The sequence below is a fragment of the Numenius arquata genome, chromosome 2, assembly GCF_964106895.1.
Source record: "Numenius arquata chromosome 2, bNumArq3.hap1.1, whole genome shotgun sequence".
NCBI lineage: Eukaryota > Metazoa > Chordata > Aves > Charadriiformes > Scolopacidae > Numenius > Numenius arquata.
In genome coordinates, this window is record NC_133577.1 from 39966489 (window position 1) to 39984918 (window position 18430).

Below are 18430 nucleotides of genomic sequence, written 5' to 3' on the forward strand. Positions count from 1 at the left end.
GAATATGTAATTCTAAAATAACTTGTGAGTTCTTTATCCCTAGTCTGGACCATTTTATTCTCTGTTAAAGGATTATAAAACAAAGAGGATCTGACTACTCCACTTTGGGTAAGGATGTCTTCTGCTTTTGTAGAGGGAGACACCGTTTTTAAGAGACTTTCTCACATCCTTCTGTGGAGATGATGCCACAGCACGCAGAGATGGACTGTTTCTCAGGCAGCACAGTGACTCAGGATGGAGGGGCTTTCATAATTAGTTAGAATATAAAAGGTGATTTAAAGATTCAAAGATTGTTCCACCTAGAGTGTGCTGCCTAGAAGTGGAGGATGGCATGTCACTGAAAAAATGTAATCAGTTTCACAGTCGACACAGTCTCAATATATTGTATTTTATGTGCCTTATTGCTCTTTTCCTTTGCAACAAATCTCAAAGAAACAAGGTCTGCAAGAGAGCTATGGGAAGAGCTCAGGGATAGCAGGACTCAAGAAACACTCTGTGGGAATGAGATGGTCTGATTTCTTGACAGGAAAGCTTAGGCATGTCACTGGGGTAGGGAAGGAGGAGCTTCCATGTAGCATGTGAGCTTGGGGTAAGGAAGTACACCCCACGTACACCTGGTAGGCCAGTGGCAGTCCTCTTTTTGCCTGTCCTCTTTATTGCTATCAGAAGTACAGTGCTCCCAGGAAGTTCAAACTCTTCCTTAGGTGGTCTCTGTTGAGGCTGTAACTACTTGTATGCTTACTGGCTGCTTTCTTGCAAGCTGTTCTCTTCATTTTTGCACAGCTTCATATTCTCAGTCTCGGTACAGTCTCTATTATTTAACTGAAATCAACTTCTAAAACCTGTAATTTCCTTTTTAAAATATTTACAAACTCCTTCGGTAAACATGATGTATGTTTCAGCTTCACTTGATATCACCACATTCTAATTTAAAGCTGAAAAGAGTTATAAAACCCATAAAGAACACATTGCTGTGATATGAATATTTAATAGTAATGATCTACAAAAATGGACTTTACTGTTGAACTATTTAAATGGATCTCCTGAACATGTAAGAAAATATTAGATTTGATGTTCCACTTAGTGATACATCACTTGAAGGTAAATACACAAGACTTTTAGCTGACTAGCTTCGAATTGCTATCTTCTTGCATTTTGCTGGCATGTTTTTACTCTTTAGTCGTTAAACATGTTGTCTCCTTGTCTCACAGTATTACTAGAACCTAAAAACTCCAGAAACACACCAACTCACACTTCCTGAGATATTGTTGAAAGCTAGTGTACAGGCTAAAGCAGAAATTTATGCAAATATAAGCCATTAGCCTGATAAGAAACACTCAGTTCCTTTGGAAGCACCAGGCTTCAACTCTGGTATGTGTGTGATCACAAAATATTGGATCCCGCTCGCTGTAGCTCATTAGCTCAAGTTCACAAGCACTAGGGCACTTGCAGCTTTCAGCATCATGTGAGGGATAAGTATCAGGGTTAAATGAGGACTCAGTCAAGTAGGCTATTAGTAATGTCAGACGTATGTCATATGCTTCATCATCACAGCGCTCTCTTATTTGTGCTGCAGTAACAGGTAATCAAATCATAGAATGGTTTAAGTTGGAAGGGACCTTCAAAGGTCATCTAGTCCACCCCCGCCCTGCAATGAGCAGGGACATAAGTCATTGTACTGGATCACGCTAAAAGTTCTTTTTGTCCAGACAGTTTTCAAAGGCTGTTGTGCTATCACTGGGCAAGTGTCATTAACATCAAAATTAGTAATAAGCTAAAACCCATCACAGACCAGGGCACACTGACAGGACAAGTGTCAAAAGACAGCTCTTGTCCTGAGGAACTTAAAGTCTAAATAAATAAATAAAGTCCACCTTTACTTGGAAGTAAATGAAACTGTTAGAAAGTGCCTGTGCATCACAAGCAAGAAACGACAGTGCTCCGTAGTAAGTGTAGGAGGATATTGCACCTTACATTGGCCCTAAGCATGCATAGGTCACTGTTCACTGTTGTCCCATGAGTGTTGTCCCTGTTGATCAGGACAGCTGGAGTCAGAAATCACTAGAAAGAGGAAAACAAGCAAGATTATGTTTATGAGAAATAAGTCATAGAAGTTAAGCTACAAACTTAGAAGTTTATAGTTATTTTTCATTGTTAGATTTGTGTTGGTTCTTGCTCAAAACAAACAAGTACTTTGGCTTTTTTCTACAACCCCAAATTCCTTGCAGCTCGTGGGGAACATTCATAGTTCTGCTTGCCCAAAACATCACAGTGCCCACCCTAGAGACTCGGCTTTTTGCTATTCGTTCTCCAGCATATGAATTCTGAACTTACTTGTTACCTTGATGCCAGAATTCTTAACCTGTGGAGAAGATACATCCCTTTGAGCTGAGTAGGATACACATGGCATCTCAGTATGTGTGTCTTGCCCCATCGGGTGCTATATATCAGTTTGGGGGGGGGGGCGGGGGGGAGGTTGGTTGTTTGTTATGTTGTGGGTTTGGTTTTGTTTTGTGGGGGTTTTTTTGTTTTGTTTTTTTAAAAACCTAGCTCAACTAGGACATGCATTTTAGTAGAAAGCCCTACAAATGTGTAACTTGTATTCCAAGCGAATTTTCAAAATTCAAGAGCGACCTGTTTTATTCTGATAAGAGAAAAAACCTCTATCAACTTCATATTACTTTAGAAGGTAAAGATTACTACTATTAATGAAACAAAATAATTCAAAAAAATCTATTTGCATACTAATTGCACTGAGTACCTTCTGATAAGATGTCTTAATGTTTTCTTCTTCTCTGCTGTGTGTGAATATATACCATAATATTTTAGACCTTTATTTTGTATCTCACCCTAGCAAAAAACCAACTTTCCAATACAGCTAAAGTTGACCATATCCATAATTTGAGGACAAAGTGTATATGTACTCCTAATTACTTCCAAAGTAAGTTTGATGTACCTGTGAAAATTAAGAAAACAAAAAGATCAAACATATTGAGATGTGAAAATAAATCACCAATGACCCTAATACTGCTTTTTAGTGTTACCAAACAAGAAACTACAGAATTCAGACTAAATCTTGTTAATGTGTCCAGTCCCAGATTAGAATAAATCTAATGTAAAGATTTTCCTTTTTCCTTCTGGTGCTTCTTAATTTCTCCAGAGGAGCTGGCTTTTCAATAAAAGTGTGTTAGTATTTGAGTTAAATACTGTAAACGTAGGATGCTTTTTTTTAAAAAAAAAAAAAAAAAAAAAAGCTTAAAGGCAAAAAGCTTTCAAACAAAAAAAATTCCTTCTTTTGCTGCAAATTTCTTCAGATTGCTTTCAGTATTTCCTGAAAGAGGCATTGCTGAGACAAATAATTTGCAGAAGCATGTTGAATTCTTCCATTTAATTTAGTATAATGGAGAAGAAATTTGAATGTCAAAACCTGTTTCCACAATAAAAGGTTTAGCATCCCCATCCAGATTGTCTGGAGATAGACGTAGATACTTGGTGGTTATTATGATCCTTCTGGCAGCAGTAGCTTATTCAGTGCACTGCTATCCCTTGGATCCACTGACCTTCTCACCTATTGTTCAAAGGCCGCATACGAAATGGCCTTCCATGAAAAACTGAAATGATACATTCAAAACACTGCTGAGCAGTGAAACACAGCTTTAGAAAAGAACCAGAACAACACTGCAAAATGAATACATTACTACTTTAAAAAGACCTACTCTATTACTAGTACCAAGACTAAGATTTGGCTGCAAGTTTATTACCTCGATGCATTTGGGAGACAGCCTTCTAGTGAGTTTTTCCAGCATCCATTTGGCATTATTACTTGAAATTACTTTATGGGTGTTCCCCCATGGCATCTCAGAACAAACTACTTCAGACCACCAACGTTTTTGTACTGTCTCTGCATTTCACTGTGAGCTGATAAATAACAAACTAATTTCATATACCCAGCAACACACAGCACAAATCTTGAATTTCACCAGCTACACTAAAACTGCATTTGGTCCTCCAGCTATTTTAAATCAAATCAATTATGAGAGAGAAATATTGGAAATTAAATCCAGCTACAACCCCAGGAACACCACAAAAAAGGAATTTTATTAAATTTGAGGTTGTGATAACCTGTTTGCTTCACTGTGGTCGGTGTATTTAAAAACACATAAGGGAGAAGAAACATAAAAGCCAGTACTACAACTATGTTAAAGTTGTAAACTGGTTCTATAGGCCTAATTCTGCTTATATGGGAATATGTAAGGGGTGACTCAGCAAAGGCTCAGAGATGATATATATCAGATTTTACCAGTGCAAAAGCTGGTCTGAAAAAGAATGAAGAATATGCCAGCAAGAAGTAGGTAGTCTACTGCATACCATTTGAATGCATTTTTAACAAGTGTGGATGCACAACAGTTCTGACAACAGCTTCAAAGAAGCGACTCCATAAAGCTACACAAATAATACATGCATCTTACAACTTCAAGTAAGAGGTGCTGATAACGACCATAGAACTGTTTACTGTTACAGCTCACTTTTAACTAGATAATATCTGTAAATTGAACCCTTCAAGCTGTAAACAACAGCAGAACATTCACAAAGATTAAGGGAAGCAAGCATCACTGATAGCCCTCTGCCTTGCTTACAGATGAACTCCTGAAAGAAACACCTTTCCCACTAAATTCCACTTCTGTTATGGAGCCATTTTCCTTCCAAGGCTGGTTAAATGATCATCGTGGGGAAATAAAACAGAAGAAATCCTTGAGTATGTTTGGAGATAACTTTGAAACAGAGGTAGGAGGGGTCTAATTTCTCTGAAAGATGGAGATATTTATAAAGGTACAGATAATAGGTGCCTACTGTTCAGACTGGGTGAATCCAGCAATATGTAGTTAGCAGAGAAAATTATGCGCCCCTACAGAACAATTCGGTCTTAGCCAGCCCTGCCCTTGCGAAGCGCCTGTCCTCATCCATTGATTTGACCAGCGCAGGACAGAGGCTTCCTAGCTCAGATACTTCCATTTGCCCAATCAACCTGAACCTTATTTTCATTAATTTCCTTTAGGATTTAAACAGCTCATTCTCTCCACTCTCCTATCAATCCACATTTCCTAAATGAGAAAAACCAGCTTGATGCAAATACTAGTCACAAATGCGCTCAGCTTCCCTATATGTTTGAACAGCATCTTTGGTGCCAAATCTAATCTGGATGTGTAAATACACTGTTTTGCTCCCCCTCAAATCTCAGTTGTGAAAACAAGGAGAACTGGACAGCACCAGAGAGCCTGGGTTGTGCTAAAGCATTGTACTACTCAATTTAGTCAAACACAGTCTAGCTTGGGTGTAAATGAAGCTGTCATTTTGAAGCTGTTTGATATCTGTGCTGTGTGCATGATAGTTTACAAAACATATTCTTTCCCTGGGTTACTTGGAGTCGCACTCTGAAGAATCCAATACGTTTGACAGCAAAGTGACAGAGATTGTGGGGTTGTCAGGAAGAACACAGAAAGGGCAGATAATGAGAAAAATAAGGTCCAATCCGCAGCTTTTCTAATGTTAATGGAGGAATCTTTTCTACTTCAACAGGCTCTTGACAGGGCCCAGAGTTCATGAGGAGGAAGCGCCTGTTCCAAGAACAGAAGCAGGAAGGATATAGATGCAAAGCTAAGAGTGGGAGGAGGCAGAAGGAATAGATAAGTGAGGATGCAGAGGAGCATAAGGAATGGCAGGTGTGATCAGTTCCCGTTTTATCAGTAGGAATCAATATGAGAATACCAAACGTAATGTGAATTTTAATGTCTGTAAAAATGGTTATCTGTTCTGTCCCTTCAGGAGGGCTTATCAACTGTTACCATGGATGGTATGAATATTTTTCTGTAAAAATAGAATGTTTTTAATGCTGTAGGAAGATGAATATGTACACTTTGGTCACTGGGATGAAGCTGTTACTTTTCTTCTGCTTATTTTCTCTCTTTTTTTTTTTTTAAAGGTTATAGCTTATGGACCAGGAACAACTGAGAAAAGTAAAAAGAATTCAGATATCTGGATATGGCAGCTGGTATGTGGCAATTCACACTTGTTAACCAATGTGTGCATGTTTCAGTTCAGACTGAACAGTAGAAAAGCATTCTAGCACCAGCAACAGAAATTAAAATTATTACCTTCCTTCTCATCAACAGGCACCACCCTTCAGCTTCAAACTATCATGAAAAATAACTGTAGACTACTGCCACCATAGAAATAGTCTCTCTTTTTCGTCATCTTGTATGTTGATGACAGAGATACCAGCATCCTCCATCATGTCTCAGTGGAGGATTTTAATATAACCTACCTAGGGTATATCCTGCAAATACATCAGATTGCCTCCAAGTGATAAAAAAGCATCACCTATTACTTCTGCCTTGAAGCATTCTCCTCCTACTGAAGTCAAACTAGAATCAGGTAGAATGAGCTAATAAAAAAGTCTGAGAACTTGTTTATACTAAAGCACAGTGGTAAGTAATGCAGTTGCCCTTCATTCAGCTGGCTTCTAGGAAACATTTGCAGCCCAAGGGAAAAAACAGAGAAAAGCTAGTTTTCATTTACACAAGTCAGGGAGGCAGATATTTCTATCAGTTCCTGTTCTGTTGAAATTCATAGGGAGTATGAAATACTAATTAAAAGACATAATAATCTTGAAAGGCATTTGTTTACACTGCAACTTACAGCAGCCTATGCAATCAAGACCTTGTCACTGGCAGGAACTTGGCACCTCTGCTTGACAAGATAATGACGAGTCCATTCCAGCGCGGATGGACTCCTGTTAGCAATTTCTGTCAGCTCCCTGCTGACTTGTGAACTGCTTTTCAAGACTTAAGATACTAGGAATCAGAAAAGTAGAAGAGGAATTTGAAGTACTCCAGGAAGTTATCTCTAATTTCCAGAGCTGTACCAACTGGCAGGTTGCTAGGTTAGATTGGTAGCAGTGTGCTCCCAAGAGTCAAGCAATGGGTTGTTGCCTTACAATGGGGAACAATGAACCACGAAGCATGTTTTTATTGATGCTAATAGTGTCAAAGAGGGAAGGTGAGCTGAATATTTAGCTAGGCCTCAAGAAACAGAGCAAGTTTGAAGTGCTTTTTCAGTAGGAAAGATTTCCACACTTACCTGCAGCATCTTCTTCTGCTAGTGACAGGCCATGGAAAATTAAAAACTGATTATCTGTTCTGTCCCTTCAGGAGGGCTCATCGACTGTTACCATGGATGGTAAAACCCTGACTCTGTCTGCTGGTGACAGCCTGCTTGTCCGAGCCCAGTCTATGTGAGTAGAGATGAACAGTGGTTCAATGCGTGATTTTGCAGTTTCCAACAACATAAATTCTGTGTATTCAGTCCCCAGTCTGGGGATCAGCTGGTGCAGAAACACACATCTGTGAACGCAGGATTTGCAATAGCCTCCATTATTTCTCAGGGCAGAAGTCTCTTCAGGAGGAAACAAAGCCAGACGTTCATTCTAGTTCACCTCTTACTATTGAAGCTGGGGAAAATAAAAAATAAAAGCACTACCAAGAAAAAGCAGCCTTCAAAAGGACGATGCATAAAGGTAGATGGCACAAATACACCAATCAGTAATCACAGCAGATCCTCTATGCTTCAGACCAGGCTTAATCAACATGAATGGAGCAAGGTTTGGGGTTCAGATTACAAACACAGCTCTCTTCCTGGTGTAGGATGCATATGGCTGTTTCATAATCTTGATCACAGGTGATATATGTAAAGGAAAAAACCAAAATAACCAACAAAAAAAAAGGCAGTGAAAATAGTTTCCAGAAAGAGTGGGAAGTAGTTGCCAAGTCTTGAAGCACGGCATAAGCTGATGAAAGTGCCCACCATAAAGAAGATGTATACTCACTGGTAATGCAATGCAACAGATTATAAGCAGATGATAAAACTAACCTTCTTTCCTACAGGAGAAATCTAATAAACAGTACAGCACTCTTGTACACCTTTTGTACAGCACTGAAAACATTTCATGAAAGAGCTGAAACCATCCAGCTGCGCACAGAACTGTTCTCTGCACCTGATTCGAACGTGTAGTCACCTCCCCCCTTCACCATTACTTCCACCGCTTATGTGAAATCACTTATCTTAAATTAATTCCCAGTCCTGCAGTCTAGTCAATGAGCATGTGTTTCAAAACCATGGCATGATGCACGTGTAGAGATCTACCAGCACAGCTCATATTGGATTAAGACGTTTATGAGATCTGTACAGCAGGCACCTTTTATTGTATATGTCACTATTGCACAGGGATTGATCTCTGGCCATCTCTGCAACTGGCACAGAAACAGCTAATACAAAAGTGATGACCACAAGAAAAGTACTATTGAATTCATAGATACTTGTTTCATTAAAATAATATCTGTACTGAGGTGATTCTGTTTCAGTCCTCACATCACTGAAATCAGAATAGATGCCTTTCCCCTTGGCTCATCCATAAGTAGATATAAGTTCTTCTCCACCATGTCACGATGTTTGGGTTATATTAGTGATGGTGAAGAGTAATTACCTGAAATATCACAAGATATACCAATATGGAAAGAGAACAAGGGTAATCAGAACAGAACCTGTTTGTTTTCCCCTACTTTTCAGTAGAATCAGTTTTCAGTTGTTGGTTTGAGTCTGTGGTTCCCCCCACACACATATCAGATCATCTCTTTTTCTATTTTTTCAGGTACTGCTGGAAGAGAGCAGAAGAATGTGTTGCTCTTTGCATTGCTCAGGATCCAAAACGCAAGCAGCCTTATACCTAGCTCCTGTGCCCACTGACTTTGATGATAACTTAGTTTTAACCTACTTGCATTATCTTAATGATCTTTTAGTTGGAATACCTGGAAATTTGAGTAGTCTAACACAGTGATTACACTAAATTAAGTGGAGTCAAGTGCTGTGCCAAATTAAAACTTTTTTCCCCCCAAGTAGTTGAAGTTTCACCAAAATCTACAATCAGTAATTTTTTTTAAAAAAACACAAACAGAACAATAGTTCTCATTTGAAAGAAAATTAAACGAGATTCAAGTACCAGGATTACTTATATAATAATATATATGATACTACGTAGAATATGTTAAATGCTTTCAAATGCAGGTCTCTGTCATAAGGTATAGAAGATGAGATAGGACAGTTACTGTTACGCGTACTTAGGGAGCAGTCTTAATTTCTTTGTCTCAGTTTTGTCATTTGAAATAAATTGTGTATAATGTTAGTTACACAGTAAGAGAACTTTATTGGCAGTAGCTCACAGACCTTCTGAGATCTTTGGCTAAAAGGCCCTTTAAAAACCAAAACAATCTGCTGCACTGCTTGAGGATGTCAGAGCTTTGTGAAAGAGAGGAAGGTGCATTAGTAAAGGGGGAAGCAGTACCATACTTGCTTCAGGTAGTTTATTATGATTTTACCAAATCCAGCAATGCAGTATCAATCATAGTTATCAGTAGGATGCCACACATACCATGCTGGATGCTGTCCATGCACTACACTATCAAGAACATAGCACAGCAACATGACTAACACAGGAGCACCAGGGTCATGGATGTTCCTGTGCAGCAGAAATCTCAAGTCAAAGTAGCTTAAGTATGTTGGAAGACGAGGGAGCAGAAAAGTTATTATAATCAGTTTCGACTAAGTGCTAATTCTTTTTGAACAATGAGATTTATTTCTTGCAGAAATAACAAGTGTCAAATTATCTTTTCCTGCTTTTATTCCAGGAACTCTCCAGAGGGGGGGTTGTTTTGGTTTTTTTATTGTCCTTGACATTACTAGCATCAGAAATCAAGTTACTTAAACATCTGCAGGTATTATCAATTATATGTTTGAGAAAGCAAGGAGTTACAATTTCTTTACAATTTTTTTTTGTAATTCTAGTTAAGGTCAGAAAATATTTCTTTAATATATCTCTCGCCTACAAAGCTCATTAAACTGAGATGTCATATGTGGGTTTGGTTGTGGTTTTTTTTTTTTTCCAAGTGTTCATTCTTCTGATAAGAAAGACTCAGATGGCTTGGCTTTAATCTGTAACTTATATTTAAGTCTACTAGCTTTTCTAGTAGAGCATACAGCAGGATTTTGCTACATCCTCCTAATAACAGGGGACCTAATTTAAGAAATTGAGCCCAGTCTTTAAGGCTATTTTGGGTACCAGCTATCACACATGAAAAGGAGTTATAACACTCCCTTTGAACAAAGGAGTCATTGATCTGATTAACATCCGTATTGGCGTGTCTGTAGAATCGCCAGCTCCTTGAGTGAACATCTGTGGTTGAGGGATCTAGGGTACCAAACTCTTACATTTTTAGTGCACCGGTTACAGGGGAACCACTGCAGTGCTAGCTATGGATTTACTTCATATCACAGAAATGTTTCTATATTTCACTCTGAACGATAAGTGGATAAAACACAGCAACATGTAGAACAACATCCAGAATAATCAACAGCTCTTTACCCATCAAGAGACACTGTGAGCCATGGAAATTTCAGAATAAAAAATAAGGCACCTCTCTCCCAGTTTTAGAGACTTAAGGATTTAAAATAAAGGCTCCACTCAAACTGTATTTGTGCTGAAGCCCTTTTATCACAAACTGTGCTTGAACCCCTGAATTCTACCCAAGTCCTGTGCTAGGTGCCTCAAATCAGAGCAAGAACCAGATCGGAAGCATTAAGCCGTAGCTCTGTCAGCTGCAGTTCTGCCACTGCCAGAGCTCAGAAACCAGGGCTGAGCAGGTCGTCAGGTAACTTCTGTTGAGGAGCCACTGTTGTCTAAAGATTAGGTAAGAGGTGTCCAGTCCCATAAATATGCCTGAGAATTAGGATCAAACCAGCATGAGGAGATTTATAAAAAGTCCTAGATACCAAGTACTGGGGAAATTTTGTATTATAGTATCTCTTTTGAGAATTATTTCAGTTGTTGTGTTTCTCTGTCTGCCTCCCTGCCCCAATTCAATAATTATTTGATAGCCAGAGGACAAATTAGAGCACAGAGAGAGAACTTGTCATGTATTCCTTCCATGATGCAACCACTGTGATTTAGAAACATGCAACTTCTCTTTTTCCAAGCCTTCAAATAGTTCCAGGGGGCTCCTATCAGTAAGTGAATCTTTTCCAGGTGCTTTATTCATCCTCTGTATTATATATATTGTAAACTGTCCCAACAATGGTACTTTTACAATTAGATGCACCCATGCTCCTCTGCCCATGCGGAAGTTGGCCAGATGCAAGTTTGGTTCTTGGGGTCCTTTTAGCTGTTTCTATGTACGTTTGGTCAGCACAGTAGATACTTTTGCACTAGAGTTGTTGGGATCACAGTCTGGGGACTCCAATACCAATCTTCCCTCATAAAGAACATGGACCTCATTAGGACATGGACCTGTTGGAACAGGTCCAGCGGAGGGCCACGAAGATGATCAGAGGGATGGAGCACGTCACCTATGAGGACAGGCTGAGAGAGCTGGGGCTGTTCAGCCTGGAGAAGAGAAGGCTCCGGGAGACCTCATAGCAGCCTTCCAATATCTGAAGGGAGCCTACAGGAGAGCCGGAGAGGGACTCTCTGTCAGGAGATGTAGTGACAGGACAAGGGGTAATGGTTTTAAATTGGAAGAGGGGAGATTTAGATTAGATATTAGGAAGAAATTCTTTACTGTGAGGGTGGTGAAGCACTGGAACAGGTTGCCCAGGGAAGTTGCTGATGCCCCATCCCTGGAAGTGTTCAAGGCCAGGCTGGATGGGGCTTTGAGCAACCTGGTCTAGTGGAGGTGTCCCTGCCCACGGCAGGGGGGTTGGAACTCGATGATCTTTAAGGTCCCTTCCAACTCTAACCATTCTATGATTCTAAGAAGGATTTCAGACTCAGGTCAGTGGCAGAGGCTTAGGCATGTTGTGTGCAAAGTGCCCTAATGCACTCCTGTTGACAAGGTGCTTGTTCGTGCGTGTCCTTGACAATGCACCAGCACAAAACCACGTCGTATGCATATACAGGACTTTTTCTTTACAGTTCTTTCTATACAGGGTGTACCTGCACCCTGATTTTGGCACCCATTTTCCATCTGAATTGTACAAATATTGTGTCACCTCTTACTTAATAAACTTCTTACATTTTGGCAGGATTGTGCTAACCTCATATTACAGACTTGCATAGACAGTCCATCTGTTGCTCGCTGTTTCTCCAAGACTCAAAAGCAAAGCCTTTATAAAAATATATATTTCTAAGCAGTATTACAATAAAGCCTACACAGACCAGAAGCTATACCTGCACCACGCTTCATAAATTAATTATTACCTTAGATACGTGCAGGATTGTCCAGTATCACAAGCTGGAGCTGAATTGAAAGCTTCAAAACACACACAAAGGAGTTTGAGTCTACCTACAAGCATCCAGAGTCTCACCTATCCTGGAAGTCAGCAGGAGCATTCCCCTTCACTTCAAATGGGAAAAGCTGATGCAGCCCAATCCTGACAGCTCTCAAGTAAATTATCAGGAGAGGCTATCATTATTCAGTGCCTTTAAAATGTTTAATCTTAGTGAGAAAACTGGTAAGTTTTGTGAAGAAAAAGATAAAACACTCCTTTTAAACTATTGATATATGTAAGATCTTATCAATGCTTACAAATAGTTAAAGGGTGGGTGTCAGGAGGATGGGGCCACTCTTTTTTCAGCAGTCCCCAGTGACAGGACAAGAGGTAACGGGCACAAAATGGAACATAGGAAGTTCCACCTAAACATGAGGAGGAACTTCATTACTTTGAGGGTGGCAGAGCACTGGAGCAGGCTGCCCAGACAGGTGGTGGAGTCTCTGTCTCTGGAGACATTCAAAACCTGCCTGGACACTATCCTGTGCAACCTACTCCAGGTGATCCTGCTCTGGCAGGGGGCTTGGACTAGATGATCTCCAGAGGTCCCTTCCAAACCCATATAATTCTGTGATATATTTTGACTTCTATTATTATATCATTTAAATGGTATAATGAGCGATATAAGCATTATTATAGTACTTAAAATTGAGCCAGTAACTTACATCTCACAGTCTTTCACTTCATGTAAATTAGCAATATAGATCAAAAATATTTAAATTATTTAATGTCTCCTATTGCCGCTAGGCTAGGCAGGTCTGACCTGATAGTGTACTTATGTTCTTATTTTGAGCTATGCTGATTTACATGAATTATGGTAATAAATTGATAGTGTCTCTTTATATTCCTCCTTATTAAGAGTTGAAATATGAGAAAATAACAAAGATATGTTGATTAGCAAGCTTACGTTATACATTAGCACCAGTTCAAAACAACTAGTATTGATTGAAATAATCATAATACTTAAAAAAAGAGAAATAATCCTGCTACAGTAAATAAAGCTTAATCTTCACCAGCTGTTTCTATAATATTGAAATAAGACCTATAAAAAGCAACTTTATGCAAAACACTTTTGTGGTTCCAAGAGAACTACAAGAGGAAAACAATGACCCTCACAGATCACGTAGTAAATGTATTACAGATCAACAGCAGAGCTCAAGACAGTCCAATTATTTTTTTTTTTTTTTAAAGTTAGGCAGTTAAGGCAAGATAATGATCTAATGCTAACTACATTTCATCTTGCAGTGCATAAACTGACAGCTTGTAAAAGTCAAGAGAGGAACTCTTCTTCCTCCATGCTTGCTTTATTTTTAGATCTTGCTTGTTCCTTTGAAGTAACAATCCCTACCAGAGGCAGAAAACTAGACTAGGTGGATCAGTAAACTAGTAAAATCAGGTGTGTTATAATAAACTCTTTCCTCAAACCCACACAGCATTTACTCACACCTGTAAACCAATCTTATCTTGTTGCATGAAGATAATAAATGCTTTCATTCTGTTGTTAAAAACATTCATTGTACTCTGATTTCAGCTCTCTAGCCACATTTATTTTATAGAACAGATGCACCGAAAGCAACCCTCCCACCATCATTGCATATAAGTAAAGGAAGAAAAATTAAACTATTTAACAAATTCCTACAAAAACGTCTGCTGCTATGAACACAAGCTATTCCAGGGCTCTGGAGTTTCTTTTTATTTATTTTATTTTTAGTTAATAATCCACAGTGCACTTGAATGAATGCTTCAGGCTAATGAAGGTCATCACCTCCTGGTCTGTTTCTGATTGATTACACAAGTACTTGTAGAGCTACTCTTCAATATCAAAGTATGCAGAATGATAGCTGATGGACCCAAAGTAAAATTGTTGATTTTAAAGTAAAAATTAAGAAGACAAAGTTAATATCTGCCCTGCAGCTCAGAGTAAATACTTGACCTACAGGTCCTAGCACTATCTGGTACATAAAGATCTTATGCTGGATCCAGTCAGCAATATTTTCAGTGATTGTCCAGAAAGTGTGGAAGTGCATAAGTCATCTCCCTTTTAATATTACTTGAATTTTGATTGTAGCTTGAAAGCTAGGGATATATATACACAAACACACAAGAAGTCAGCCAGTTTGTATTCAGCACCTTTCCAGAAACAAGCCCTGAAATGGCAGTCACTAGGCAAATCAATCCCAATGCACACATCAGATTCCCTTTCGCAGACAGGTCTCCTGTGTGGGGTCTGCAAGCAGTAGAACAATTCCTTCTCAATTGCTATTGCTCTAGGTTAAACACATCTCCAAGATCTTTGCCCTGGTAATTCATTAGAAGTTGCACCCGGACCACATGCTGGAAGATTTGAACACTGCTTTAGACTTGCTAAATAGGTGCGTGTACATGGCCATTACATAGCTAAATAAATTATGTCCCTGGTTTGTGAAATAAACTGCACTGAAATTGTAGCAAAATTATTTGGGCTCTAAAAACACTACATTATATAACCTCATAAGCCACTGAGAAAGATGTCATGGCTATGAAAAAGTAAATTAAGCATAAGCACGTTGGGAGCTTTGGTGAGGAATTTGGGCACATCTTTATCATGTCAGAGAAAAATAGGACTTCTGCAGTGCTGTACAACTATAGCAAAAAATATTATTTAAAGATGTTCTAATGTTTTCCCCTTGAAGGAAACTAGCTTGCTTAGAAAACAATACTAAAGCACATCGGTGATGAAGCTTGTACTTCACTCATAGCAGACTTAAGCACTTCTATACAAGTTGCCCATAAGTTCAAACTGTATGCTTTATGATTTGAAAATAAATTTAACAATCCAATTGAACAAAGCAGCTAAACGTGCCAGTGTGTAGAACTGAAGCTTGAAAGCTTCAGCATACCATTTCCAAACACAACTGGGGTTTGAACCTGAAATAGTCATTACACCTTACCTAGCTCTTTGGTATCTCTCTCTTCTGCCAAAAACCCCAGGGCAGCATCTGGACTCCATGCAGAAGGCAGACTTGAGCACCTCCAAATAGGCTCCACAATAACCAGTGCGTTGAGCAGAGGGTTGCACACACAACACACAGCTGTCCACAGTGGAACCACAAGGAAATGCCTGGAGGGCCATTTAAACACCACGCTCTGCTCTCAGGGTGCTGCAGAGAGCCACCTCCACTGAGCAGCCACAGGGCCAAGAGCCGAGCAAAGCTCTTTCTCTTCTTGCAAACCACAGCCAGAGATCTATAACCTTATTTTTCCCAATAGTCCCAGGAAAAGAGCGGTCCCACAAGAAGCAGAAGTCCCAGGAACAGCCCCCATCTTCACACAGGAGCAGGAAACCAAACTCAATCTTTGCTGTCCTTCAGGAACATCCCAGTCACAGGCTCTGCTGTCAGGGGCATTTCCAGCCCCTCTTGGTACAGCTCCATAGTATTGCAGCAAGATCAACTGAACCATGCAGGAAGCACCACAGTATTGCTAGTGAGCTAGGGGATAATTCCTACTCCCCAAATGTACTTACAGAAAATATTACTCTGTAAAAGAAAAGTACTGACAGAACGCACATATCATTACAAAGCCATTGTTCCAGTGGTAATTTTTTGCCTGAACACATTTGCAATCTGAGCTGTCTATAGCATCTTAGCATACATTACAAAATGAAGGTGAACAACACATTTTGACTTAGAAAAAAAATCATCAGCAGATTGTCGAACCACAAATAGATCAGCTTTGTTTATGACAACCTGAGAAAAATGTTAACAGTTACTGATTGCTTCCTGATATTGGCAACTAACAACCCACATGGTTCAAACCCTACATGCTTTATTACTGAGTGGGAAATAAACATTCAATGCGCAGGTCCCCTCATTATACAGTATCTTGTTATTCTCTTCAGGAGGAGAATGGTAAATACTGAATGAAACAAAGTAAAAGCTTCACAGAATGACAAGAATTCATTTAATTATCTTACCCACCAAATCTACTAGATTAGCTTTACTTTTAAACCAAGATAGGAAACAGTATGACAGCACTGGAATCAGATTGCCTTATCGCATCAGACTTAGAGTTTAAAATTAAAATTAACCAACTCTGGTTTCTGTTTCCAATATGGATGACAACATTCAGTTGTCTGAAGCTATTTCTTCCATCTTTTGGACATAAGGTAGGCAATTTACACCCAGTTCTTCACTGAAAGCAATTTGCCACCACTTATATCTTTGCCATTTTAGATGCAGCTGCCCTGATTTATGCCAGTATATAAACAGAATCAGGCTGCTACACTACAATAATGCAAATGTTGCCTTGCTGTGTTCTGCATTGCTGGGAATACCATTGCATAGTTGCATAGAGTTTATTTATATTATATATAAATACACACATATATATATACACACAAACACACCTATATATGCCTTATGAGTATTTTTATGCAGTAATTAGTCGTATCTTGCCCATACTGGTGAAATTTGTGCCAAGCATACCGTGTGTGCTTGGCGTCTTGTAACGCGACTAGCCCATTATTGGCAGTCAGAGAGAGAGAGATTGATACTAAAGGTCATTTTTATTTATGTCAGACACAGGATGTCTCAGAAGCTTTTATGGAGCAGCTACATCTGTGCTCTCTGGTGGTTGGACCCACTCCATACATACTGCTGGAGGACAGAAAAAGCAGATCGTACAAGAGGGAAGCACTATCCTGGGCTTCACTGGAAGCTGACTACACTAAATGCTCCACCTAACCACGCTCCTTCACAGCATCCCAGGCAGCGGGGCTATGCAGCTCACAGGCATTCCTCATGGAGAGCCAAAGGTTGTTTTTTTATTTCAGTTTTAATCTAATAGAAAGGTTTCATGGCATTTATTTCCTCTACTTGCAAAACTTCCTCCCCCTCAGAGGGAAATAAGATGTAGGCTCAGAAGCCCAAATCCACAATGATATTTAAGTGCCTGAGGAACTGTGCCAGAGCGTCTGGCAGGGGAAGCTAAACAGACTCAATTTTAAAAGGGTGTATAGTGAATGGAGAGACAGACTGAAAGCTCAGGAGAATGAAGTACTCCTTTTGTCTACTATGGGGGAGCTGTTAAGTGGCAAAGCAAACTTCTTTTCTGTTCTTGCTCATCTGTGTGCTTTAACGCACCATTAGCACCATCTCTGCTTGTATTTGAGAGTGGCCTTTGCTGCAGCTGGCACCAAGTTAGTCACAGATGCTATTTCCATGGCATCAACATTAATGCAGTGGGAGCTGGACAGAGATAAATACAGTTTGTATGATCACATGAACAATCTTCAAGTTCCTTGTGCTGCGGGACTAATATTAGTACCTTTCACAAAGAGTATTTTTATTTGTCTTACTTATTAAGACACATAGAAACAGTAGAAAGTATTTTGAAACCCTGCATTACTGATTATTTTATACACCCTGTATATTTTTTCGTTAAACTGCTATTTTCCATAATTATTTTTTAACATTTTATATTGAACCCATTTTATTAATTTCCTCACGTGTCTATATTGGGACAAATGCTATTCTCAGCTGTGTTTGTTTAAATACATGGCTAATGGAAGTACCCTGATCTCACAGCACTGCAACAGAGGACAATTTGGCTCTCTATCTACATAGGCATTATAGCCAAAGCTTAACACAGTGATGGAATTGCATCAGCTAAAGAGGGCTGCTTAACACAAGGTACACTCCAATGTGACAGTTCTAATCCACAGGTTATAACTTCACTCTAATACTGTACCTTATTCAAGATAAAAGAACAAAACATTTGCTGCTTTAACACACTTATTACAGCTGAGCTCGTCTTTACAGAAATAGATATTATTAGCTGCATTCTGTTGAAAGGGAACAGCTTCCAGATGTCAATGTTAACATCTAGATACATGGAGAAGACAGAACTGGAGATCAATAAGAACCTCTCAAAAAAAAAATCTCAGTTCACTGACTTCTTTCTCATTATTTTGGAATTCAACTAAAAATTAAGTGTAGTTCAAAGCAATCTCTAAAATTAGATTGTTAATCATCAAAACAAACAAAAAAAGTTATAAATTGAAACTGAAAGACCATTT

At 39.2% G+C, this 18430-nt stretch overlaps 1 protein-coding gene across 1 annotated transcript in view; it reads left to right on the forward strand.

Annotated features, from left to right (window-relative positions):
• HAAO (3-hydroxyanthranilate 3,4-dioxygenase) overlaps positions 1–9960 on the forward strand; it is a 34959-nt gene extending 24999 nt beyond the window's left edge. The window contains exons 7-10 of the mRNA XM_074168502.1: positions 4640–4785; positions 5981–6049; positions 7209–7291; positions 8705–9960. Of these exons, the coding sequence (XP_074024603.1) occupies positions 4640–4785; positions 5981–6049; positions 7209–7291; positions 8705–8783 (377 nt within the window). The 3' untranslated portion in view covers positions 8784–9960. The remainder of the gene's footprint in view (positions 1–4639; positions 4786–5980; positions 6050–7208; positions 7292–8704) is intronic.
• The last annotated feature ends 8470 nt before the right edge of the window (positions 9961–18430 follow it).